The 27,866-nt window shown below is 37.0% G+C and overlaps 1 protein-coding gene across 1 annotated transcript in view; it reads right to left on the bottom strand.

Annotated features, from left to right (window-relative positions):
- Positions 1-22,976: 22,976 nt before the first annotated feature.
- Positions 22,977-27,866, bottom strand: part of COL4A5 (collagen type IV alpha 5 chain) — a 259,474-nt gene continuing 254,584 nt past the window's right edge. Inside the window, exons 48-51 of the mRNA XM_030807170.1 lie at positions 27,569-27,746; positions 25,582-25,696; positions 25,065-25,237; positions 22,977-24,226 (exon numbers count right to left, since the gene is read on the bottom strand). Coding sequence (XP_030663030.1) covers positions 24,145-24,226; positions 25,065-25,237; positions 25,582-25,696; positions 27,569-27,746 — 548 coding nt within the window. The 3' untranslated portion in view covers positions 22,977-24,144. The remainder of the gene's footprint in view (positions 24,227-25,064; positions 25,238-25,581; positions 25,697-27,568; positions 27,747-27,866) is intronic.

Genomic DNA, 27,866 nt, shown 5'->3' with positions numbered 1-27,866 from the left:
GCATTATAACTGTGGACTATCTTCCAGGACCTGGGTAATTTTATTACATTGAACTGTTTGCCCTGGCTCTTAGAATAAAAGAATTTGACTTGTGCTGGAATTGAATGTTTTAAATCTGATATAGGGAGGAGTTGGTTAATCTTCACTGCCCAAACACAAATAGTGTATGTATCTATTTAGATCCCACAGAAACATTGAAAGGAAAGAAAGTGAATTGAGGGTGCATTCAGTAAATTTCCATTAATGGTCATTTCTTTAACTGAAGTTAGGTTTCTTTGATTTTCCTAATAATTCACTGACATTTGGGAGTTATAGCAAAAAGTCTTTTCATTTAATTTCTTCCTTCATTATAAAATTTGGTATTCTAATCTAAACCAGCACAGTAGGCAAAACAGGATAAAGTAAGACAGGTGGAAGAATAAGCAGTGTAGCAATAGACGTTCTTCATTTGTTTAAAAAGTAAACTTGCTTTTGGCAGTCAGGCAAGTAGATTTTAGAAGCCTTGAAAATCAAACTCTCTCCTTGGGACATACAAATCACTGTTTACAATTAAGTTCATTTTGATTTAGCACCTTTTTTAAGGCTTTAAGAGTATGTAAAAATAGCCCAGACGTTTTATTGGCAGTATTGGAAAATAGCTTTTGTAAAATGCTTAATTAAAACCTTCAGTATATTTTCTCTAAGAGATGCTGCCAGGCTCTTAGATAGTGAGGATCATTTACTAGAAAACATTGCTTGGTCTTGAATGAGAAATGAGAAATTTAAGACACTGCTTTTTATAATAATGAAATAAATACATCACAATGCACTGAGTTTTTGCCACAATCATTGGATTGCTGATTTTAAAGCTATTGATAAAATTGCCAAGAAAAATGTGCTTGCCATATGAACTTAAAATATATTCTCCAGCAATTCTGCATTGATTATTGCTAATGTAGCTAGAGGTCTCACATTTCCACCTTATTTTGGAAAAGTAGACTCCACTTGAGAAATAGGAATGTTTAAAGATTTTTCTAGTGTAAATTATATACTATTTTAGATTTGCATTTTTAGAGGGTAACTTTCAACTTCTGGCTGAATAATTAATTCCTTTTAGAATGGAAAACGTGTACTTAAATACTCATTAAGTGAAATGAGAAAGTTACTGCTATTTTCTCTTAGCTTCTGATACCTCTTTCTTATTGGTTAGGGTTGCACTGGTTGTGTTCTGTGAGTCTTACCCTCATGTGCCCTTTGCCAAACTTGTGCCCTTGAATTCAGGCAAACATGCCCTTTCCTGGTCTCTCTCTGGCTGAAAAGGTGAGGGCCACTGTGGGAGTCCTGCAGGGCCCATAGAGGGCTTCGCCAGATGTTGATCACTCCCAGTACACAAGCTTCTTGCACTTAGCTTGCAGAGGCAACCTTCCTTGTAGGGATCTTTGTTGTACAGATCCAAGGCTGTGCTGCCTGTCCTACTGTCACTTGGCACAGAAGCAGCTGGGCCGGTGTTTAAAGCTATTTTCATGGTTGGATTGATCACAATATGTTTGATGCTAGCCACACCTTCTGCATTTACCGAATATCTAATTCCCTATAAATTGTAGTCACTTTAGCTAGTTTTGACAATTTATATTATTTTTCTCCTACGATTAATAATTTCCTACTTATAGACTTGAAACTTAGAAAGAATATCAGTGAAGTTTCTGTCTCACAATTAATCTTGAAAATTGCTCACATGTGTATCCATGGGGCCCTCGAGAGTCTGACCAGCAAATGTGATTTTTCACTCTTGCTTTTTAAAGTGTTATGCCTCCAGTCTTGAAAGCATACCAACCTTGTCCTCGCACTCAGAGTCCTGTGCCCCCACCCACCTCCATGATGAAGTCCTTATTGTTGCTGCAGCTTTTACCATCGTTTCCCTTCCGCTGTCACCCTGCCTCTGACTATTCCAACTGGTTGAGTTTGGGGGACACAATTCCTATTGCCACGGCTGGAAGACGTATATTCCTGGAGTCTCAAACTGAAACTTCACATACATCTTCCCTCAGAAATGATGACTGGGTATAGTCAAAATAGTTCTCTGTTAGTTCAGGAGCTGCATAGGTTAAATATAGGCATATCTAGACACAGCTATGAACCTATCCACCATTAATTTATGACATTGTTTCTATAAGATAATTTATTCTGAGTTTCAACTAAACAATGACCTTGGAATATGTCTGTTTTGTAAATTTGAAACTGCCTATATTAGAATTCTAGTAACTTGCATTCTTTAAGTTGGCAGTAACTAGGCAGCAGAGTGAAGTGGCCCATGTGTGTGTTGGGAGGTAGTGGAGAAGCTGACCTACCATGAAAATCCTGTAGCTGATCTCCATAGAGTTTGTATCCAGATACTCAAGACTGGAATGCACATGCATAAGTGGCCCAGGGCCTGCTAACAAAGGGCAGGTGTAAAACGATTGAGCTGACCTTTGAGGAGATGGGGGTTTACAAGTGTCATACATTTCCCTTACAGATTCTTTTGAGCATTCTGTCCCAAAACTATTGACATTGTGGGAACAAAGGTATTTTATCATCCGATCTATGAAGGAGATAATAGTCTGGTATAATTGGTGTTGTAAAGACTAGCAGCGATTATTACTGGTTTTTAGCCTTGAGCAATAGCATTTAATTTTATCAAGTCCTAGAGAGTCATCCTCCTCTACAATCACAGGGCACAGAAAAGTATGATGATCCGTTCTTATTGAGAAAAAAAAAAACCTACATATACTCCAGAGACAATGCTAAACTAAGTAATATAATTGCATTATTATACATTCATCTTTGGCATGTATGCTCCAATTTATCTTCCTTTGCTTCCTTTTTTTTTTTTTTTGGTGCTTTACTTGGTTGCCCTGCTTATGTCAGCTCCAGTTGATCGCAGGGGTGCAGGGATAGCATGTTGTCAAATGAACAGAGTAAGGAATTTGTAAAAACCCTTGAAAAACATTTTTGAGCTCTAGGAAAATTGGAGCTGAAAAGATAACTAAGACAATAAGGTTGCAGAAAAGGAAAAGAGGATGAGAGAATAACAATATATTGTTATAGGTTCACCTTTCTCTGAGCAGAGGAAACACTGCTGTTTCGGACTTCAAAATGTAATAGAGGCATATTTACGATTCATATAAAGAGGTCTGAAATACCCTGGAGGAACTGCCTTCTTGGCTCACCCTACAAATTTCCAGGGATATTGAAGTCATCTGTGCGTTATTAGCGTATTAAAGATTAAGGTTCAGGTTTATATCATTATATAACTCGAAACAGAAAAAGTTTACTTCATCTGTTTTTGAGAAAAAAAAGTTCCCTGCCAGATTTTGGTAGGAGGAGTAGAGAAATATTTTGACTCATCAGAGTCCACTGGGGTTTTCTATCTTACAGAGAAAAATTACTTGAAGAGTATACCACCCATTAAAAGGGGTGAAATTAACTTGTCGTTTAAAAGACCTTTGATTAATTGGGAAAATAAGAATATACAATAAGGTAAGTATTTATAATCTGTCAGTATCAAATGGGAATAATACATCCAAAACAGACCACATTATTAAAAGCATCACCATTTACCTTTCTGATGGTGAAATCACATAAAAATGAACGTGAGACAAACCTAAGGTATGACTTTTAGCCCTTTAATATTCATTTTGCAGACTGTTCACAACCAAGTTTTAATCTCAAATTGCTTTCCTTTGCCACCCAGCAAGCTTCTGAGTTGCTTCCTTATGCTGTTCTTTGGAATGTGAACCGGGAATGTAAACTCATTTTAATATTGGCCTAAGTAAAATAGGATTATAAAGGCAAATCTGTGGCTCAAGTTCCCATAATGCATTTCAAAAGCAAGTTAAATTATTTTGGGATTATCCTGTTTGGGATAGCATTATTCCTTTCTACTAGCATAGTTAATCAAGAATTGACAAATGTATTTTGTGAAGTAAACATGAAATTACACAATTATTTGTCACTTTTTATTAAGTTACCAAGCATTCACTTAATGCTGTTGTAGGTGTTATAGGAAAGCAATGGCAATATGAATCAAATTTTAGTAGAGGCTCTGTCATTTAAAAAAAGGAAAGAGAAAGAAAAACAACTCCAATAAAAGCAAATGTTCCTAATCTTAGTATAATGCCATTAGGGTAGTTATATGGAGCTTAATTTGCAGGTTTCTGGGAAAATATAGATGAAATCCAGGGTATCATATAAGACAGCAAGAAGTCCCTTTTAAAGCACATGCAATGTGCTATATGTGTACATATGAAGATATTTTTGGTATGAAAACAAAATAGTAAACTAAACTAGGTGAAATACCTTTCTAACCTTAAATATCTATTTTAAAATGTAGCTGATACCTGATAACACTATCATACTGGTACTGGTCTAGCCTAATTTTGCAGCAAATAACAGTTACTAATATGCAGTCTCACAGTTAACTGTGGTTATCACAGACTCCTTTCTTCCTGTGTACAACTAGATACGTAAAATGTAAAATTTCCTAAACCCACTGCTGACAGGAAAGCTTAGTATCTTTACTAATCTATGGCATTTTTTTGGGACAGGGTCTCACTCTGTCACCCAGGCTAGAGTGTAGTGGTGCGACAGGGTTTCACCATGTTGCCCAGGCTGTTCTTGAAATCCTGGCCTCAAGGGATCCACCTGCCTTGGCCTCCCAAAGTGCTGGGATTATAGGCATGAGCCACCATGGCTGGCATTTTTTTTAACCTTCTAATCTACAAGAACAAACCTATACATTGAATCTTAATGAAGAGACACAAGTAGTAAGAGGGAAATGTACTCTTCCCACTCAGTGCTTCATCCAGCTGCAAATTTGTTACATTTTTGAAATCCTTGAGCCCAGGAGTCTGCGTGGGGCTGCAGTGAGCCATAATCATGCCACTGCTCTTCACCCTGGGCAGCATAGTGAGACCTCACCTCTTTAAAAAAAAATTGTAAAACCTTTGATGAGAAAATGAATACTTAAAATGTATATTTCCAGTTTAATAGACAATCTTGTACTTGAAGCCCACTCTGGGGGATGTTTTCCATGGTTTCTTTTAGGATGTCTCAAATAAAATAGAATACTTGGTACTTTGTGGTGACCTGATCTTAAGGTAACACTGGCATCCCATAATCAATTTGCTGATCATTTATTCCTGTCCCTTCTCTGGTCCAGCACCTTCTTCTATGTATCTGATCACCCCCTGCCACACTCCCCATTATGCACCCACTCAAAAGCAGAAAGCCAAGAGAATAATGCTGGAACTTTTTTCTTTTATTAAACAGATGGGAATTTCAAGTCTCCTTTGCAGGTATGACTTTGTTCTATTAGAAGAAATTCAATGATTGAGTCTAGAGACCATCACCAAGGCTGTACTTAAATCCTATGACTTGTGCCACATAAACTGGTGAAGGTATAGTCAAACATGTAGAAGAAGAAGAAAAAAATCTCTTCCTCTGCACAATGCCTGGCTCACTTGTGGGCTCCACTGGAAGAAAGTAGAACAGTGCACGCACGTGCAAAGATGCTGTCCACCAGAAATGTCAGAGTGACAGCCTGGGGGCAAGAGGAATAACTGCCCTTGTGTCTTTGCCCAGCTGATATTCCTCACAGGCAGCCGGCAGAGTTGATTAACCATGTCCATGCCCAGGCACTCTCCCCTATATATCTCTCAAAAACTTCTAGTTAGATTTTGTTTTGTTTTGTGTTGTTTTGTTTTAAAACAGGGTGGGGGTGACAGCTCTCCACATTAATTCTGCAAGTAACTTTTGTTTTATTATCTTTTTCCTAGAGTGATTATATTGCCACAAAAACCCATTTTAGAAGAAAAGTGATGCTTATGGAATTTTATCTTCGTCTACTCCAGATCTGCCTAAAGGAAAGAAAACTCAGAGGCTTCTGAGTAGAAAGCAACCCAAATTTCTACAAGCCTACAAGTGGACTCTGGCAATTGAATGATCCTATTCATGCAGATCTTTCATACTGCCACTTATGGATCCAGTGATTTCTAATTAACAATATTTACACTGTGCTTTGTTTTTGTTTTCTGGTTTTCCTCCCCAGTCTGTCCCTTTGAAAGGAAACAGATACTATACAAGTGAGCATCTCATAACTCTTTCCCTCTTTAAAAAAAAGTGACTTAGAATATGTATAAATTTGGTCAATGCCAATTTTAATAATGTAAAATATTTAGATTCAATTTTGAAGTTGAAAAACCTTTAAACCAGGGCACATAAAGAAAAAACAACTGTCATAATGGGATGGTAGGTATGATCTGGAATCTTTTTTCCGAGTATTACACACACAAAACATTTCTTGATCAATGAATTAAATGTCAACTGAACTGATATCTTGATGGGGCATTACCAGTATTTTAAAGGCAGGACTAAAGGGCAGATTATTTCAAGTTTTGCTCATTAGCAAAACTGCAACATTCTGCTCATGTTATATGTCAATGAGACTAATATCTTGATTGAGCATTTCCAACATTGTAAAGGCAGAACTGAGAAACAGCTGTCTATTTGTTCACATACAACACTGTGATGTTCTGCCTGAAAATCGATTATTTCCAAACCTATTATTTTTCATTTATTGTGAAACCTACGTTTACCTCCTAAAAGAAGCAAGGCTCTTCAAAAGTCTCTTCCCAAGGCCCCTCCCTGCTTCTCTGGGCCTCTCCCCACTTTCAACCTCTATTCTACTTATTCTTTCTCCATTTTCCCCAATGCACACTCTCCCTCCTATGCCCATGGCTACTATAAAGAGATCAGTTTCCCATATTCAGGAAATTAGTGTTTACTTATCAATCAGTATTCTGACAAAAACTTAAGCCAAAAGGAACCTCTTATAAGGCCTTGTTTCCTTCTGGATATTGAGCCAATATAAGATGTACCAAATCAAAAAAAAAGTCAGAGCAAGCTCCCCCTCGTTCTATTTTTGCTTGCCTCTGATGTAAACTGAATTAAGATTTTAGGAACCTGGACCTTTGAAAACATGACACTAGCAAGATGGTGACCACAGAGAATAGGTACAAAGGTCTTGAAGCTTGCTTAGAGCTTTGTTCCGTGGTGGCACACAAATCTTGGCTTGCTGTACCATCATTGGCAAACCTCATCATATCACAGTTGGGTGTGTTTGAGTGTCTGTATGTGTGTGAGCACTAGTGTGTGTGTGTACATATTCGTGTGTATGCACACCTTTGTGTACCTGTGTACATGTGATTGTAGATGTACCTGTTGTGTGTAAACTGTGTTAAAATGAAATTTGCTTCGCATTTAATGTGCAACTTTGAAGTAGTGTAATATTTATCTAAAGGTTTTCACTACTTGGTTTTGATGTCTTTGAACGTGTACTTCTATCTTCAAGCAAGCTTATAGTACATGTTGCTAAACTAACTTTTCCAAAGAACCGAGTTGACTTCTATTTTTCCTTGCCTACCAACCAAAGGGATGGTGGGCTCTTTTTTCCCCTTGTAAATTGTGCTGAGGAGAGGATGTGGCTATGAGATCAGTCATTGTTCCAGTTACTGGTCATTGCTAGGGCATCAACTTCATCAGTTCCTTCAGACTCTTCTCTTTTTCCAACCTAATCAAATAACGCAGTGTAGCTTTTGTTCGTTGTAACAACGCGCTCTTTAGGCAGCCTTTTTTCAAGCCTTCTGTCACCATTTTATTTTCAAGTAAGTTAAGTAATAATTGTTCAGAACTGTGGGAAAAAAGATTACTTGGGGGAAAATGCTATATCACTTTATTTGCATATTAGGTTCAGAAGCTGCCGGCAGACAGGGTACAGAGGGTACAGCACAGATGTAACAGTTGCTGAATAAATGAATGAGAAACCTCATACACAGTAGTACGTATTATACAAATAGTAACAGGTACACATAGTCACAGGTACTGCATAACAAATGCAATCTTGTTCTCATTATTTATTAGTTTACAGACAATTAATTTATTCAGTATTGTGCTGGAAGAATCTTTATGGAATATGTTTACCAACATATCACTTACCTTCCAGCTATCAGTTCATGCTGCTGTTAAGAAAAAACAATGGTGGAATTTTTTTGTGTGTGTGACCTCTACATTTAATTTGGTATCAGGCATAGTCACTTGGTCGTTAAAAACTGAAACTTTACAGTTCCACCAGCTAATTACATCTGCTATTTCTGCTTCACAGATATGCTTTGAGTTGCTTTGGCTTTGTCTTCCTTTGTAAATACTCTTGTACTTTCTTTTCTTTGTAAACATCTCGTTTGCAGTTTTGGGAGACGACTTTGCAACTCTGTATAGTGTTTATATATATATGTATATCTATATATATCTGACTTGCCTTTCAATAGAGCTACTCACAATAAATGTGTTCATGTAAATTATTCCTGAGGAGATTCGTTTTTTAATACTATTGTCTCTATTATAAATATATTTTCTTGCTTTGTAGTAGGATTGACTGCATTTTTCAGAATGAAACAAATGGGGTATTTTAGGGTTTGGACTAAAGGTACTTTGCCTAGAAACATGAGGCTTTTCAATAGAGTCAATGCAGTCAACTCTTGATTTTTCAAATGTGGAGGTGATACTAGTGTAGAACAATTTATAAAATGACTTCCCAAATTTTCATGCAGACCTTGGATAATGAGTGAATCCTATATTGAAGCAACTACTCAAGGAGGTTGAGGTGATCATTTACTTTCTTTTTTCTGTCTCCTTCCCTTGACACTTAGTCTTGCCCTTTAAATGACTCCTTTTTTTTTTTTTTTGAGACGGCGTTTCACTCTTGTTGCCCAGGCTGGAGTGCAATGGCGCGATCTCGGCTCACCGCAACCTCCACCTCCCAGGTTCAAGAGATTCTCCTGCCTCAGCCTCCCAAGTAGCTGAGATTACAGGCATGAGCCACCACGTCCAGCTAATTTTGTGTTTTAGTAAAGACGGGGTTTCTCTATGTTGGCCAGGCTGGTCTCAAACTCCTGTCCTCAGGTGATCCACCTGCCTCAGCCTCCCAAAGTGCTGGGATTACAGGCATGAGCCACCGTGCCTGGCCTAAATGACTCCCTTTTCATTTTCTTATTTTTAACCACTAGGAAGGCAACTGTGAGTACATGGAAAATATACTCATCACAGACAAGAAACTATGCCTGCACTGATGGAATATAGAAGGATATATGGGTTGAATATCAATAATTTATTAGCAAATTATAATGCCTGCCTTATTGGAAACCAAAAGTTTAAAAGAACACTAGAAAAATAATTGGCCCCTACTCCTGATTCTTTCTTTACCAAATCACCCTTGCCACACAGAAGGGCAGTAAGAGTAAGACTTAGAGACCAGTGCCTGTCCAAAGAAGGCATCTGTGGGATCACATGGGCCACAGAATAGGAAAGCAAGTCACAAATGGTGTGCAAAAATCTACAAGGTACATGGATTGTCTATATACAGACAATTAAGTTGATTGTACAGCTTGACTTCACTTTATGCACTTGGGGGGATTTTGTAAAACAATATCTACATCACAATAGGAAGGTGTAATTAGACTGCCTTTATATTAGAAACTGTTAGAAACTGTCTACAGCAGAGATCATTTTAGGATTAGTGTATATTTACATACCTATATATACATATGTATATATACATAAACTTTAATCCTCACTTCAAGGGGGCAATCTATATTTGCCAGGGCGTAGTCCAAATATACTTTATTCATCCAAACAGCCCCTCAAAAACAAATAGGCACACCTGTGCTTCTCAGTCCATCTGATTTTGTGTACCCCTTTGGGGGTTTACATCTTAATGGGACTTGAATTCCTGAAACAGTAACCATAGTCTGTTGCTGCTTAGATAAATCATCAGGACTCACTGGCAGGAAGGATTACATTCAAGAGTGCATAAGCAGAACTTCAGCTTCCCCACTCTCCCAGACTCATATATGCTAACCAAATGTTTTCTGTAGAATGTGAAGGGGTACTGTTTCTTTAAACATAAAACCTGTTCAGAAGACTTGTCAGGTAAAAGATGCGTTTGCACAGTAGCTAAACACCTCCCATGACTACTTGGAATAATATTACCAGGTGCTAATTGAGCCCAAAGAGCATCTTGGAAATGCACCAAAATGCTTTTTCATAATGTTTTGAAAACTTACATCAGCATAGTGTGGGAAAAAAAGGAAAAATAAAATAAATGTTTTGAAAACAAAGCAGACAAAAGGCACAACCTGGAAAATGCGAGCATGAGAATTTGTATGGGTAAGTCAGATCATGGTGCTTAATTTATAAAATGTGTAAAAGACAAATTATGTAAAATTAATGCACAGAATGAGATGGAACTGTATTCTGCTTTAGAAAACCCAATTCATTTCCACCCCCCCAAGATATGCATGTTAATGGATGCTGGTTTTCAGGCAGCTACCTTAAGTCCCAGTTTGCTGCTTAAATGTACTTCAGAGATAAGAAATGCAACTGAGCTGTACAAAATGAGACAACTTCCCTCCTGTCTCTTGTGCATGATAAATGCTAAAGCAATTAGGAACCACTGTTGCATGCTACATTGGAATTTGTCAGCAACATCAGCGCCATGCTATGTAAATGGGGAAAGCTTATTTAGAATAAAGTCCTGAGAATTTAGAAGGAGACCATTGATTTGTGTTTGGGTCCACAGAACTGAACTAGAAGCAATACCCTCCTTCACTTTTCAATCTCAGAATATCCATTAGAGGATCTTCTATTTCACTGGCAATAATCTGAATTAGCATCTCAATAACAAAAGGAGCAAGGAAATATTGAATTGGAAAACAGATTCTTAAATATCTACAGAAAAAAAAATGTGACGTTTGCAATTCATTCTGTACTTCCACACTTGTAATCCCCAAGAAGGTTTTCAACATTTTTGGATTTTCTGCATTATTTTCAGGGAATTAATAGTATGTAGGCTGTTTAAAATATATCCATGCTCAGACTTTTGTTATAGTTGTTTTAACTTTCTCACAAGCAGCTAGGGACTATCTTTCTAACCTTGTTTTTCATTCTGTTTTCCCCCTCTTTATACTAAGGTTATGTTCATTCCAGGAACACAGGAGATATTGGTGGTGGTGCTTAGTGCTTAGAATTATAGCTAAATATATTACTTTAATTACAGTAGATAAAACTCATGTGTGATATAGATACTTGAAAAAACTTTTTTGAAAGACTACCATGTCTTTTTGTGGATGTGTGACAATGACACTTGGTCAACATTTAGTCTTGAAACGGCCTAGTTTGACTCCATAACACTTTAGAAAATGATAGTTGACTCTGTATAGAGTGGATATTCTGGAATTTGGTTTAGAATTGCAAGGAATCTTAGATATAGTATAGACCAGTCCCTATTAGTCTTCAACTACGTCTCTGTTCATTTACTCCTCTCTCTTGGAGAAGTTATTTTAATCATCTTTCCTAGCTATTAAAGTCCTAATAAAAGGTCTTGCAGGGGAATGGGATGGAAAGATGATTGGAAAGATTTCTTCTTAAACTACAGTTTTCTGACTCATAGTAGTCATGGAAAATGAAAGTTTGCCATATAGGATTTAAAAGGAATATTGTCTCCTCTCCCTCCCTGTTATGATACTCCTTACTTTCAACAAGAAATGACTTAATTTCACATGTGTTCACAGGACTTCTTTCTGTGAATTCCAAGACTTTAAAACCATTTTCCACTTTCCTCACTTATGATAGGAAAAGTAAAACCCCATCCTGCTAGAATTAAAGAAAAACACATGTTAACTGAAATTCCAATTGAGAGAAAACTGAGACACAACTGAGACAAAAGATTAGGCCATCTAAATACAAATATTCATATTGCAAGAGACACATCAGATGACCCTACACTGAAAGCCTACGTGCCACATAGTAAACAAAATCTTCTCGAATAATTTTGACCTGTTGTTGTAGTGAATATATACCCTGCCCTGGCACCAAGGCGTTGGAAGTAATGAGGACTAAAAAACTTTAGGAACACTTCAGCTTCTGGCCAAGATAGATCAGTTTTACCATCCCACCTGAACAATCCCCCAAAACACCCAAAATATGAAAGAAGGTTTTTTTTTTGTTTTTGTTTTTGTTTTAATGACACTTGAATCAGGCAATAAAAGACAGGGATCCCTAAGAAATGACAAACTTGGTGAACCCTACAATTGCCTGGGCTTACTGATTTGAGAGTGATTTTAGGCCATGGGGTAGAGTGGGGGAACCCAAGTAGACTTCCTAAATTGAAGAGGTGGAGCTCAGGGTCCAAGGAGATGAAGGTGGCTATAATTCATGGGATAAGGAATAAGAGAGGAGAGAGATTCACACACACACACACACACACACACACACACACACACACACACACACACACAGAAAGAGAGAGAGAGAACTCCAGAGATCTGCAGAGGGAGGGTCCTCCTTGAGTATTCATCAGAATACTGATCATCTCACTCATACAATGAAATTATCTGAGGCCAAAGAAAGAACAACCTGAAAAACACTACATTCAACAACTAGGAATACAAGGGAACTGTCTCAAACTGAGAAAAGGTATCTATGAAAATCTACTGCTAACATCATACTTAATGGTGAAAGACTAAAACCTTCCTCCTTAGGCTGGGGTCAAGAAAAAGATGTTTATTCTCATTGCTTCTATTTAATATTGTACTGAAGTTTCTAGCCTAATCAATTAGACAAGGAAGACAAAATAAAAAGCATAAAGACTGGAAAGAAAGAAGGAAAGCTATGTCAATTTGCAGAAGACATGACCTTAAATATAGAACATCCTGAGAAATCCACTAAAAAACTATTATAGCTAACAAATATTATAGGCAAAGTTGCAGGATACAAGATCAATATACAACCAAAAACAAAAATTGTATTTCTATACACTAGCGATGAAAAATTTGAAAAGGAAATTAATAGAGAAATTCCATTTATAGTAACACAAAAGAATAAAATACTTAGGAATAAAAGTGCAAGACTTGTACACCAATAACTACAAAACATTATTGAAAGAAATTAAGGAAGATCTATATAAATAGAAAAAGAGTGTGTGTTCATGGGTCAGAAGACTTAATACTGTTAAAATACGATACTCCCCAAAGTGATGTACAAATTCAATGTAATCTATTAATATCCCAGTTGTCTTCTTCTTCTTTTATTTTTCAGCAGTAATTGACAAGCTGAGACTAAATGCGTATGGAATTGCAAGGGAGCCTGAATAGCCAAAACAATCTTGAAAAAGAACAATGTTGAAAGACTGGCACTTGACTATTTCAAAACTTACTGCAATATTACTGTAATCAAGACTGTGAGGCCAGGCACAGTGGCTCATGCCTGTAATCCCAGCCTTCTGGGAGGCAGGGGCAGGAGAATTGCTTGAGCCCAGGAGTTTGAGACCAGCCTGGGGAACAAAGTGAGATACCACCTCTACAAAAACTTAGCCAGGCATGGTGACACCACCCATGGTCCTAGCTACACAGGAAGCTGAGTAAGGAGGATCACTTGGACCCAGTAGTTAGAGGCTACAGTGAACCATGTTCATGTCACTGCATTGCAAACTGGGTGACAGAGTTAGACCCTATCTTAAAAAAAAAATAGACCACGTAGTACTGGCATAAACACAGACATATAGATCAATGGCATAGAGAATCCAGAAATAAAGCCATACTTCTGTGGTGGATCCGTTTTTGACAAGTGTATCAAGACAATTTAACAGAGGAAAGAAAAAGTCTTTTCAACAAATGGTGCTGGGACAAATGGGTAGCTGCATGCAAAATAATAAATTTGAACTCTTACTTCACACTATGTTTAAAAATTAACTCAATATAGATTAAAGACTTAAATGTATGAGCCAAAACATAGGAGTTAAACATTGTGCACTTGGATTAGGCAATGATTTCTTACATGTGACACCAAAAGCAAAAGTAACAAAAAGAAAATATTTTTGATATTTCATCAAAATTAAAATATCCTGTGCTTTAAAAGACACCATCAAGAAAGTAAAAAGATAACCCTCAGAATGAGAGAAAATATTCAGAAATCATATATCTGATAAAGGATAGGTATCCATAATATATAAAGTACTCTTACAACTCACCAGTGAAAAGACAAATAACCCAATTGAAAATGGGCAAAGCATTTAAATTGACGTTTCTCTAAAGAAGATACACAAATGGCCAACAAGCACATAAGACTCTCAGAATCATTAGTCATTAGGGAAATGCAAATCAAAACCACAATGAGACCTGTGCAGTGGCCCCATGCCTGTAATCCCAGTACTTTAGGAGGCCAAAGCAGGAGGATAGCTTGAGCCCGGGAGTTTGAGACCAGCCTAGGCAACAAATCAACACCCCATATCTACAAAAAAATAAATAAAAATAAATTAGCCAGACATGATGGCATGTGCCTTTAGCCCCAGCTACTCAGGAGGCTGAGACAGGAGGATTCCTTGAGCCCAGGTTTTGAGGCTGCAGTGAGGTATCATTCTGCCACTGCCCTCCAGCTTGGGTGACAGAGCCTTGTCTAAATAAAAACAACAACCTGGGTGACAGAGCCTTGTCTAAATAAAAACACCACCACCACCACCAAAAACCACCACAATGAGATACCACTTTACACTCGCTGGGATGGCAATAATTAAAAATGGAAAAATAACACATTTTTGTAAAGATGTGGAAAAATTGGACTTTTGCACATAGCTGGCGGGAATGTGAAATGGTGTTGGTCCAGTAGAAAACAGTTTGGCTTAACTTCCTCAAGAAGGTAAACAGAATTACTATATGACTCAGCAAATTCACTCCTAGGCATACCTGAAAGACTTGAAAACAGGTATTCAAACAAATATTTGTCCATGAATGTTCATAGCAGTGCTATTCAAAATCACCAAAAGGTGGAAACAACATATTTGTCAATGGATGAATGGACAAACACATGTGGTATAACCATACGATGTATTATTATGCAACATAAAAAAGAATAAAGTACTCATACATGCTATAACATGGATGAACCTTGAAAACATTATGCTAAATGAAAAAAAAAACAGACCCAAAAAAGTCACATATTGTAAGATTCCATTTATATAAAACATTCAGAATAGGTAAATCTATAGAGACAGAAAGTAGATTAGTGGCTGCCAGTGGCTATGGGGACCGGAGAGTGACTCCTTAATGGATATGGGGTTTTCTTTTGGAGTGATGATACTGTTTTGTAGCTAGATAAAGGAGGTGGTTGCACCACACTGCACACTGGATGTACTAAATGGCACTCGAATTGTTTGCTTTAAAATGGTTAGTTTTAAGTTACTTGAATTTCATTTGAATTTAAAAAATAAAGGAATGAAGTACCAGCACATGCAACGACATGGATGATCCTTGTTAAAGAAGCCAGACACAAAAGGTCATATATGTTGTATGATTCCATTTATACAAAATGTCCAGAATAGGCAAATCTATAGAGACAGAAAACAGACTGGTGGTTTTGTAGGGCCGGGAGGAGGAAGGGATGAGGAAAATGGGGTGTGGTTGCATGGGATTATTTTCAGGGTGATGAAAATGTTCTGGAATTAGATAGGATTGATGGTTGAAAAATTTTGTGAATGTACTAGAAACCATTACATTGTACCCTTTAAGAGAGTGAATTTTATTGTATATGAATTATGTCTAATATAAAACAGAATATACTGTTGAAACAAAAATAATAACAATGTAGTGTGGTATTTATAACATAATAAACATAGTGTATGAAAATAGTGGTGCAAAGATCAAGAAGGGAGAATTGAAAGTATACTATTGTAACATTCTTATAGCATACATGAAGTGGTATTATATGACTTGAATATAGACTGTGATAAGTTAAAAATGTGTGCCATAAACCCTAAAGCAGCCACTAAATTAACCAAACAAAATGTTATAGTTAATATCCACAAAGGAGATAAAAGGGAATCAGAAAAAATATTCAATTAATCCAAAACAAAGCATAAAAAGTGAACACATTGCGAATGAGGCAAATAGAAAACAAGATAACAGAGTTGAACTTAACCATATCAATAAGCACATTAAATGCAGTCCATTAAAAAGTAAAAATTGTCACATTGTATTAAAAAGTAGGATCCAACTATGTGCCCCTCAAGAAATGCACTTCAAATAAAAAGACAGAACTAGGTTAAAAGTAAAATAATGAAAAAATATGTTAACTCTAACACAAAGAAAACTGGATGGCTATATTGCTACCAATGTAGTTTTCAGAGCAAATAATATTAACATTTTCTTTACTATATTACCATTATCATAATAATAAAGAGATCATTTTATCAAGGGGATATAACAATCATAAATATTCATGCACCTAAAAGCAAATTTTCAAAATAGATGAAGGAAAAGCAGATAAAGCTGCAAGAAGAAAAGCACCAGCACACTTTCATGCACCCATAGGTGCTTCTGCCTGCTCAGAGAATAAAAGAAAATGCTGCTTTCTGAGTAGAAGGAAGTGTTTGTAAAAATGACTTCAGGTTTTCATCACTTTACACTCCATGGGGAGTAGTTTTCTGTGCTGTTGCTGGCCTTAAGGTGGGCAACAACTGCCACATCTGAAAGTATGTAGTCAACTTAATAACATACTTAAACCCAGTAACCTCAAAGCCAGGCTTATTTCTGATTACAATAAGCTATGCAGAGCCCTATTTTAGCCCACATGTTCTCTAACTTGTCTTTAACCTTTCCTGCCTCTCTAATCTGATAAATAGCCACATACTGCTTGGCCCAGCTGGCTTTATGTTTGCTCATATGATTCCTAGTGTAAATTTCCGCTAAAGGGAGTCAAATAAGGGAAACTTCTGCATATAAAATATGACCAATGGAGGTTACAGTTAGCAAACTCAAATTGCTTCTATGTGTTTATGTATATTAAGTGTAAACAAAATATAACGAACTTTACTGTTGGAGCTAAAGAAATTTTCCCCTCCGTGGAGTCCTTTCTGCATTGTCTATAAAATAGATAATAAAATTAGCAGGATGGTCTCAGATTTACAAAACTGGCCCTTCCTTAGACACTAATAGCATTGACGAGGCTGCAGGCCAGGCATTTAAATTCCAGGAGTTCATCTGGATTCAAAAGCCCTGAGGAAGTTCACATGAGGGCACCAGGCCACACCCATAAAGTTTTCTTTAGCTATAGAGGCTTAGACCAGAAAGACTATCCTGAGGTACAGTGGATTAACTATAAGCCCCCTGTGTCTAAAGGTTAATTCCAAGGGGTTTCAGGTGCTGCAAAGGTGCTAGGAAAGCATTCATCCTTACCTGGGAACCAAGACTTCCAAAACATACAGCCTATCACTTCTCATGAGGCAGAGACCCCTATATATATTGCTATGAATGTCTACCACACAGGATTATAAGATTTTAGATATAGGCATCTTCATGGCTCAAAAGTGACGATTAGATTTGGAGTGAAAAGAACTTAGTAACTTGTCCTGTGACTTTTGGGGTCAGTTAACCATTCCAAGGCTCAGCTTCCGCATCTGTATATTGGAGACTAATCCTTGCACTGCTTGAGTACATCAGAGTTGTTGAGACTCAGATGAAATGTGTAAAGGATGATATTTTAATAAGAACTGCATACATATAAGGTGTCAGTCTTATTACTACTGAGGTGTTAGAGGTAGCCTTCCTTGTAGCCCAAGCAGAGTTCAAATTATTGTGTCAGAGAGACACAAAGATCTGACATAGGGGGTTACCACTGTAGCTTATGATAGACTGGCAACAGCAAGCACTTTGCTGGCCCTATGAAAATCAACCAGAAAACTATTTGCTTGAAGAGAAAGTATGTTGGCTTCTTGGTAGGTTTGGTGTGGGACTGGTTGAAACTACCAAGTACAATATTCTCAGGCTGTCTTTGGCTTTAGAACATGACCTGTCTTCCATAATCCCTAGTATAAGCATTCACTCTGGTACCCTTGAACAGAAGGGAAGCAGATCTGAAGAACTTCTGCAGGCTTACTTTTACAGATGCCCTTGGGGCTAGAAAACCACTAATAAATTACTCATTTCTCAGCTAGTAACCCTTTAGGGCTTTTCACTGACTGCAAGCAGGTATATCTGGCTTAGCAGATTCCTCTGGTTGAAGTAATACTACCAGGAGTTTCTTTTTGGAGCTTTCAGAGATGAGTTACTGGTACTTGTAATCTAGTCTGCTAATGAGTTAACAAATTAATTATTTGAAGTTAAGATGGAGGAAGACAAATGACTACCTGGGGGAAATAAAAGTGCATTCTTTAGAGATCCAGTGGAGAACTATTTGGAAAAAGATAAATAATTTAGGATCATAAGGAACATATTTTGCCTCATTTCACCGTTAAGTACCCTGGAACACAGCTTCCAATAACTCTTGATAAACTAGGTATTAAATTAAGTGGTATTAAGTCATATTTCTGCTGACCCATCCCTTAGTTCAAAGTCAAAGATGCATGCTTAATCATGCATGTCAGTTTTATCAATTCACCCTCATTTTGTCACATATGGAAATAAAGCACTTTCTCTAGATTTTGGAAACTAGAAGTGTTGAGTATTCGTTGGAGTATCAACAGCAAAAATACAACACACTTAGGATAATCTGAGGAGAGTTTAATTAGAAATATGTAGATGGTGTGGAGGGGGAATCACAAATGGTTGTTCAGGAATCGAGGTCTAGCAGCACAGCAACAGCAGACTTGTCACCATACCCATCACACCTAGACCTGAAAACATGAGAAGGGGTTAGTGGAACCAGAAAAGAAGATAATTAGGACTAGTAAGTCATCTTGAGAGGAGTAGGGACATTCAATTGAGAGTCACAAGCCAACCTGAGGTGACCTCATAGAGAAAGAGCCATGAAAATAAATACCCTAACCCAACTCTTGTCCCTTCCTCTGGTATTCTGCTGGACTTCCAACTGGTTGAACCCAATCAGAAGCCAGAGGGCTCAGGAACCCTCTGGGGCAGAAAGCAGGATGAAATGTGATGGTGGAGGGCGAAACAGAAGATATTTGGCATAAATTGGTATGATGTAAGCAATTTGTTATCCTGTGGGGTCAGGTGTTGGGTATGCAGTCCACTAATAGAGAAACAGACGATTAAGATTACATAAATGTGATTTTAGCCCATGTTTTGGGGAACAGGTTGGTGAGCCAGCTTCCTCCAGACAGCTACTCTTGCAAAAATCCCCATTATCTGGCCTAGAGTTAGTAAGATTTGGTAGTCAAAGACAGACTAGCATACCTCTTCTCCAGTGTACATACAGTAAGTCCTCAGTTAACGTCCATAGGTTCTTGGAAACTTCGACTTTAAAGCTAAATGACATATAACAAATCCATTTTTTCTTCATCAACATTATAACTGAATAATATTGGACATCGTTTCCTTTAAAGTCACAGCTTCTAAAAATATATTGACCATGTGAAGTGAGGATTTACTATATTATGGTCACTGCTTATTCTCCTGTTTGAGTTCATTTTAGATTGCTATGCATCATGGTGTCCTTAGCTAACAAACATCCAATCAATATTTGTTGATACAGAACTCAGGAGACAGGCCTCTCTGGATTCAATTCCAACTTAGGAGTATTTCCACCAAACAAACTTTCCAAGCTCCCTGAATATACTCTAAAACCACTGCTCTAAAATGGAAATGACATATGATTTTAAAATATTATTCAATTTATTTTGGAGCTGCCTAGGGATGAAGGTGTTTGTATAGTCCAGCCTGAGAACGGAGTTTCTCTGCCAAGGAAACCAATTGAAGTTCCGGCTAAACAAAAGTGATTGCTCCTTGCTTCTGTGTTGAGAGGCATGGGAAGTGCTACCAGAACCAACTGTTAATCAGGCTGTTAAGAAGAGAATCTGACCAACATGAAGAAACCCCGTCTCTACTAAAAATACAAAATTAGCCAGGTGTGGTGGCACATGCCTGCAATCCCAGCTACTCAGGAGGCTGAGGCAGGACAATCGCTGAACCCGGAAGGCGGAGGTTGCAGTGAGCCGAAATCGTGCCATTGCACTCCAGCCTGGGCAACAAGAGTGAAATTTCGTCTCAAAAACAAACAACAAAAGAGAATCTTTGACAGCAAAGCTGTTCTCTTCATTTTGGATGCAGACATTGGGAAACTAGGCCACCTCTTAAAATATTTGCTAATGATTTTTATGAGGCTGAAAGAATAAATGAAACTTAAAACAGGGAATCTAGAGGCAGGACTTTAGACAACCCTACCACCACCAACGAGCTCAAACAGATCATTACACATGCTGATTCATTTTTATAGACAATAGTGCCCTCTTGTGATTAACTTCTGAATAAGCATTTGATGGCTTGATATGACTTTGAGGCAAAGAACCTCATTGCCACTACAAGAATGAAAAAGTGTTCTTCAAATTTGGATGGGTGGGAAAAAAATCATACAATCACAAGGTGTCCGATACAACCTCCTTTGGAAGCAATGAGTGTGACACCAACATGGCATAGATCAGGCCAATAAGCTATAAAAATAATTGGAATCTCTACTTTCTTACACAGCATATGTGTGTGTGTGTATACACTTATCCGTGTGTGTGTGTATATATATGTGTATATCTGTATATACGTACACATATATGTGCATATCTGTATATACGTACACATATATGTGCATATCTGTATATACGTACACATATATGTGCATATCTGTATATACGTACACATATATGTGCATATCTGTATATACGTACACATATATGTGCATATCTGTATATACGTACACATATATGTGCATATCTGTATATACGTACACATATGTGCATATCTGTATATACGTACACATATGTGCATATCTGTATATACGTACACATATATGTGCATATCTGTATATACGTACACATATATGTGCATATCTGTATATACGTACACATATGTGCATATCTGTATATACGTACACATATATGTGCATATCTGTATATACGTACACATATGTGCATATCTGTATATACGTACACATATGTGCATATCTGTATATACGTACACATATATGTGCATATCTGTATATATGTACACATATATGTGCATATCTGTATATATGTACACATATATGTGCATATCTGTATATATGTACACATATATGTGCATATCTGTATATATACACATATATGTGCATATCTGTATATATACACATATATGTGCATATCTGTATATATACACATATATGTGCATATCTGTATATATACACATGCATATATACACATATATACACGTATATACACATATATACATATATACACACAGATATACATATATACACACATATATATACATATATATACACACACACATATATATATATAATGGAAGTTATTCATGTAGACCTCAACTTCTCATAAGATACACATGCACGTATGTGCGGGTACACACACACACACACACACAGCTATAAAATACTAGGATTTGGTCCTTAAGTAACATCTGAATCACGAAAGATTCATTAACTGGTAAAACCACATTTGGTACACATAACTATTTGGTAGTCAAACTATCTGATTAAGCAGAATAGTTCATTCATTTCCTCCCAATGTGAGAAAGCTATTAATTGTGTATGACTGTAAAACTCACCATAGTACTTCTGGAATTTTCACAGATGATAGAAAAGCAAACAAAAACAAAAACAAAACAAAACAAAACACAAAAAACTCACCATAGGTAACTAGTAGAGCAGCTAGATTAATCTTTGAATAATTCATGGCAAGGGAACGTTAACAATATTAATGTCCTGGAATGAATTTGTGTACTTCAAACAACAAAGCAGGGCTAGGAATAGTTAGGGGATTTAAGAAACACATAGACTAGCTGCACATGCAACAATTTAAAAACTAGGAGGTTCTGGGATGGGCGTGGTGGCTCACACCTGTAATCTCAGCACTCTGGGAGGCCGAGGCAGGCGGATCGCTTGAGCTCAGGAGTTCAAGACCAGCCTGGGTAACATGGTGAAACCCCGTCTCTACTAAAAATACAAAAAATTAGCCAGGCGTGGTGGTATGCACCTGTAGTTCCAGCTACTCCGGAGGCTGAGGTGGGAGAATCGCTTGAACCCAGGAGGTGGATGTTGCAGTGAGCCGAGATCACGCCATTGCACTCCAGCCTTGGTGACAGAGCAGACTGTCTCAAAACAAAACAAACAAACAAACAGAGGAGGTTCTTTATGGGCCAAGGCTTTCAACCAGCTACAAATGAGAGGGAAAGATACAAAAAGCAAAATCTTTGGAATTAAGTGTTTGCGACTATAACAGAAGGGGCACCTTTGAGTGTACACCATGTAGAAAAATCTGTGGGGCTGTGATATGGTGTTTTCAGTTACAATTACTCATTACTGACTTTATGCATGGGACTAAATGAAAACATAAAGCTAAAATTTGCGATTGGTGGCTATCCAGAATCAACAAAATGATTAGATAGTTATCATTGTTTGGATCCTAAGTTTTACCACTAGAGATTCTAAGCTTTAGATTTTGCATAGGTCCATGTTAGGATTTAGAATACTCAAAATTGTTTTGGTTGTTTTATCTTTTAGCTGTAACACAAATTTTACTATGGAAGTTTTTAATATTTTATTTTTAACAAGTCCTTGACTATTTTAGAGAACTATGCATGTTCATTCTTAATCATTAAGAATATTAGCTCACTAACCTGCTTTAAACATTATTAATGAATTCTTCCCCAAATAGAAGCCAGTTGTTTCCTTTCTTAGCCATTAACACAATGTTGTCAAGAAATTTATTACCTCAGAAATATCTTCCAATAGGTAGTTTTCTTCACTGGAAAAAGTTTACATTACTATATGTTTTCTTTCTACTATCAGAGTGATCAAAGCGTGGAGAAACTGATTCCCTGGGAAAAGATGACTTGTTGATATGCAGATTGGTAATCTATCTGTAAATGAGCAGGGATTTTTTCCACACAGGCTGAAGAGATACACAACAGACCATCCTTACAACATATATCTTTAATTAAATTTATATTGGTGGGTTTAAAAAACATTAAGTGAGAAGATGACAGCTAGGGAAATAAGATATCCTGTGAGTATTTATAACAAAATATTTAAAATTTAAAAAGAATAAGAAACATCAATTGGCTTTTTGTAACTTAAAAGAGACTAACCAAGTGTTGTTTCCCAGTTTTGTACAAGTAGAGACCACAGGAGGATTCTTACATAAGAAGCACAGGGAAAAGAATTGTTAATTCTGTGTGTGTGTTTTTGTTTCTCAGAATTGTTTGGAAGAACTTTGTCCAGTCAGAAATGGGTAAAAACAAGATGTAAGAAACATTAAACCAGGGGGCATATGGTCTTAAGAGATAATCTTGGGGAATGTAGCAAAAGACAAATTGCTCCATTAGATATTATAATTTGGTATGTAACATGAACATTTAAAATTCTGATTAAAGTGACTAAAAGGGTTTGTTTTTTAAAAAAATCAAAACAGAACTTATGGGATAAAACTCAAAATAAATTTACTCTCAGTAGTAACTTGATGTAGGAATATAAATCCTCTCACTTTGATAAACATGAATATAAAATATTGCTGTCTGTATTCTAGGGTTTCCTACATTTTCTGTAGTGATTCATGCTGTCATATGTAAATGACTCAACATTTTGAGCTAAAAGACTGTTCACGATATACACATTCTTTACTTACAAAGCAAAATAAGCTTAACACCTTTATATTAAAAACCTGGGATACAGCAGGATTAGTAGCACCATGAAAAATAATTCTTTCTACAAACTGCAGTCTTTTATTTTACTCAGTGTGACTCTTCTGTTAATTGAATTTTTAATGTACCGTTTTAGTAACTGGGCAAAATATATAATTTTCATCTTATAATTCTTGGAGAAAGTCATTCTGGACCCAAAAAGTAAATTCACTTCCTTATTTCTTTAGTAGAAAAATAATAGAGACTGCTCTGGCGCATTGCTGAGGTACATCTGAATCTTCATGGTTACTAGTCAGCATGTTATCTTGGTCATATATAGTAGCACCATTGACAGCAGCAGTAGTAAAGTTGGGGACAATGAGACATTGCATCCTAGGAATTTTATATATTTATATATATATATATATCACATTTTAAAACACACAAGGAATTCTTCAAAATGTTATGTCCTCTTCATGCACACTTGACATCGGCTAATTCGTGTCCTCAAGTCTCCTGCTTTCAGCGTTTCTGACTGAGGTTTACTGGGAAATAAGAAATAAGACAATCAGATCCACATTTTCTGGTATTTCAATTCTGTTATTGGTTCAAATTTATAACTAAACATTCTTTTTGTGTTAAGTAGCTCTCTTGATGACTTAATGGTTTACTTTTCAGCAATATGATCTAATGCAGTGACTGGTATGGTTTAAGAGCCATTAGTGGTCATAGATATTTTGAAACGATTCTCCCCACCACTATTATCTTTGTATATTTGTGTCTCCCTCTCATTTTCTATCTTTTTCTCTTTCTCTCATACATTTTTCTAATATTCACAGGATGAGGGAAATCTGGGCAACTGATGATGAATAGATAACAAGGACCATAAGAAAAATACCAAGTAGTGATAACTCAAAAGCAACACATAAAAATAAATTTAAACTGAAAAAAAATCAATATAATGAAGTATCCTGAGGTACGTATATTATGCATGTCTTGCTCAGTGAGAATCTTTAAAATATCCTGGGAAAGGAGACCACTGGACTGAGAGGGAAAAGACAGACTGTAACTTCAATTCCTGGGGTGGCCTCAATCTAGTTGAACAGCTGCTGACTTATTAGGAAGGTCACATAACCTTTCTTTATCTCTGTTTCATTATTGAAGGATTACTACTAAGCTATCACAAACCAAACTCACCTAATATTAATCAAGTCTGTTTTTCTGACCTGAGTCATGTATATGAGAAGAACAAGCAAGAACAAAGTACACAATCCAATAAATTCCTAACATTTGTTGAGGATAAACCATCCATAAATTGTCTCTTTCTTCCCTAGCATCTCTGAAGGAAGCTTTGGACCTGAATTAAAGCTATAAGCACTTTACCTGAACATGTCTGACACATCTACAGTTGCCAGCCAAAAGCTGTAGGAGTTGGCATAGTAGTTACAGGTACCCCTCCCATGACATTCGATGAAGGGAGCTGAACGAAATTCTTCCAAGCAGGAACCAGGGGAGGCTAAGGCTTGACCTGAGCCTTCTGCCCCTGCACTTGTATGCTATAAAAGACAAGGAAAAATGTGCCGCAATACCCATGTGCCATAATAGCTTAGTGAATATCCAAAGATGTGTGCTGAGCTTGGACAAATTCAAATCTAGTGAAGGAACAGGCCCAGAGGTAAGACAATAGTATCCACACCAAGGGTAGTCAAAAAAAGTAATAGGCAGATTATGAAAATATTTTACAAAAAATGTGTGACGGGGAACACAGTGCTTGGATAGAAGCTGTTTGAAGTTTAAGCTTCTTATTATGCAAATGACAGGGATTCCTCATATTGGGAAGAAATGTAGATGGAATGGACAGTCAGCTATGATGACAAATGCAAGGAAGAGTGTAAAATACCATCATGAAGGAATAACCAATCCACAGAGAATCCCATCCCTGAGGACAATGGGGAATCTGGATGGTCTGACTGTGAACTGCGATCACCACAGCTGGAGCTTCACATACTGCACATCTGGTAAAGGAAAAGGAGAAGGAACATAATCTACACAGTGAGCATGTGAGAAGTAGCCATCCTGCTTCATTGGAAGCCTTCTTGGTATGGAAGCCGATTAATGTCTCTTTCAATGATCACAAAAGGTGAAAAAATGCACTTTGAGGATTGCATTTGCTAAGTATTGTCTCCCAATATACATAGTAAACTGTAAACTTTTTTTCAAAAAACTGCAGAACCAGTGCAATGGCCTTTTGATATTCCATTATGCCCTAAATGTCTATTCATACTTGCTATAGTCAATGCCTTAATTGCCATAAGAGTTTGGCTTGGTATATTGCACAACTACTGGTTGTCAAAGTGTCCAATTGGAGGGGAGACATTTAGTAATGCTGAAACTGTGGTAAGAACAATGTCAGAAAGACTGGAAAATATAAGAAACGGACACTTTCTCAATCTCTACTCGTTATTCTTGGTCCAAAGGACATTTATTAAACATTTGACTATATCTGGAGAAGTACAACATATCCAGAATGCTGGGCAGGTACCCAGGCACTTGGAGATGTGGCTGAAATCTATAAAATCAAGTAAAATAGCAACAGAATGAATATAGCTGAGTCTTCCATATCTTTAATAAAAAACATGAGTGGATCTCTTGACATATTACTGAGGCCAGTTCTGCAGTTTACCTAACAAAATAGGTAATACATTTAGACAAGCTTTTACTCCCAAGAGTTGGGACTGACAAAATTGTACACACACACACACACACACACTCCCCAATTCCCAAAGGATTCAGGAAAATGTATTAAAAAGGGCACCATGAATTTGCTACTAAGGCTGAACCAGCTTTAATCTTTATATTTACTATCAAAGGAACTAGAGTTTCCAGCAATTCATCCTTTACGGTTATTGAAATCCTGGGTCATGATCAGAATAAAAATGGCAATAACCAACATTCCTAAGAGATTGAGTTAAACTAGGTTTCAAAATGGCAAAACTCTAAGAGATTTCTATTAATGGTACCACCCTCCTCTTAGTTACTCATGCTCCAAATCTCAGCTACCACCTTCTTCCCATAGCTAATAAACTGTCAAATCCTATCTAGCCTAATAATGTGATACATGTACCCCACTGTGAGTTCCAATTTACTCACATCAGGGCTATAGCAATACCCTTCAATCCAACTGGTCTCTCTACCTCAAGACTATCCGTTCTGTAATCCATGTTACACATTGATGGCACTATAATCTAACCTGAAGTGCAGCTCTAAAATATTTCGGGGCTCCTTGTTACATATCAAATAAACTTTAAACTACAATTTGGTACAGAAGGCCTTCCACCATCTGGGCCCAAGCTAACGTTACAATCTTTTCTCCCAACATAACCTTTACATACTACATCCTAGACACATTATTTTATTACCCGTTTTCATTTATCTGCCTAGTGTATATCTCCCCTTTATAACTGCCTGTGCCTCAAGTCCTTCTTGTCATTCAAGGACTGACCAGTTCAAGACATATTTTTTCCATATAGTCATCCAACATTTCTCCAGTTGAAACTAAACATCTCTTTCCCTATGTTTTCATAACATTTTTATTATATCTATTATAGAACTTAGCCCAAATCTGATATATATTAGACAAATTTATGTAATAAATAATTACTATGCTGTGCGCTATCTGGCTATTACACTATGTCTATCATGGGGGCCTGGTCAAAAGCAGACCCCCAATAAATATGAGTCAAACTAAATACTTAATTGAATATTAAGAGGTACCTCTGTTCTACCTAACCTAGGAGGAATATCAACAGATTGTTAGTTTTGGACTCAAATCTGACTAGCTAACTAACTGGGGATTGGTAAAAGTCACAGCTAAATCAATACCTTACCGACTAATGAATGGCTGGATGCTCTGGCCCTTTAGGGGTTGCATGCTCATTGGCATGGGCTCTGGGGTAGAGAGCCAGTAAGAATAGTCATTTCTTGAAGCAAAGTTGCAAACATTATTGATGTTGCAGAACATGAAAGGCATGGTACTAAAGCGACGAAGGCAGCTGCCAGCCGTCCCTGGAAAGATTTGGAGAGAAAACAGTAAAGGACTGCATGATAATGATACTTTGGTTTCTTCTAAAACAATAGCAAACAGCCTTTCAAGGAAACTTGCCAGCCTTTCATAGGTAATAAATA

This window comes from Nomascus leucogenys, chromosome X (assembly GCF_006542625.1).
Source record: "Nomascus leucogenys isolate Asia chromosome X, Asia_NLE_v1, whole genome shotgun sequence".
NCBI lineage: Eukaryota > Metazoa > Chordata > Mammalia > Primates > Hylobatidae > Nomascus > Nomascus leucogenys.
The sequence above is the reverse complement of the archived record's forward strand: the minus strand, read 5'-3'. Positions and strand labels throughout refer to the sequence as shown.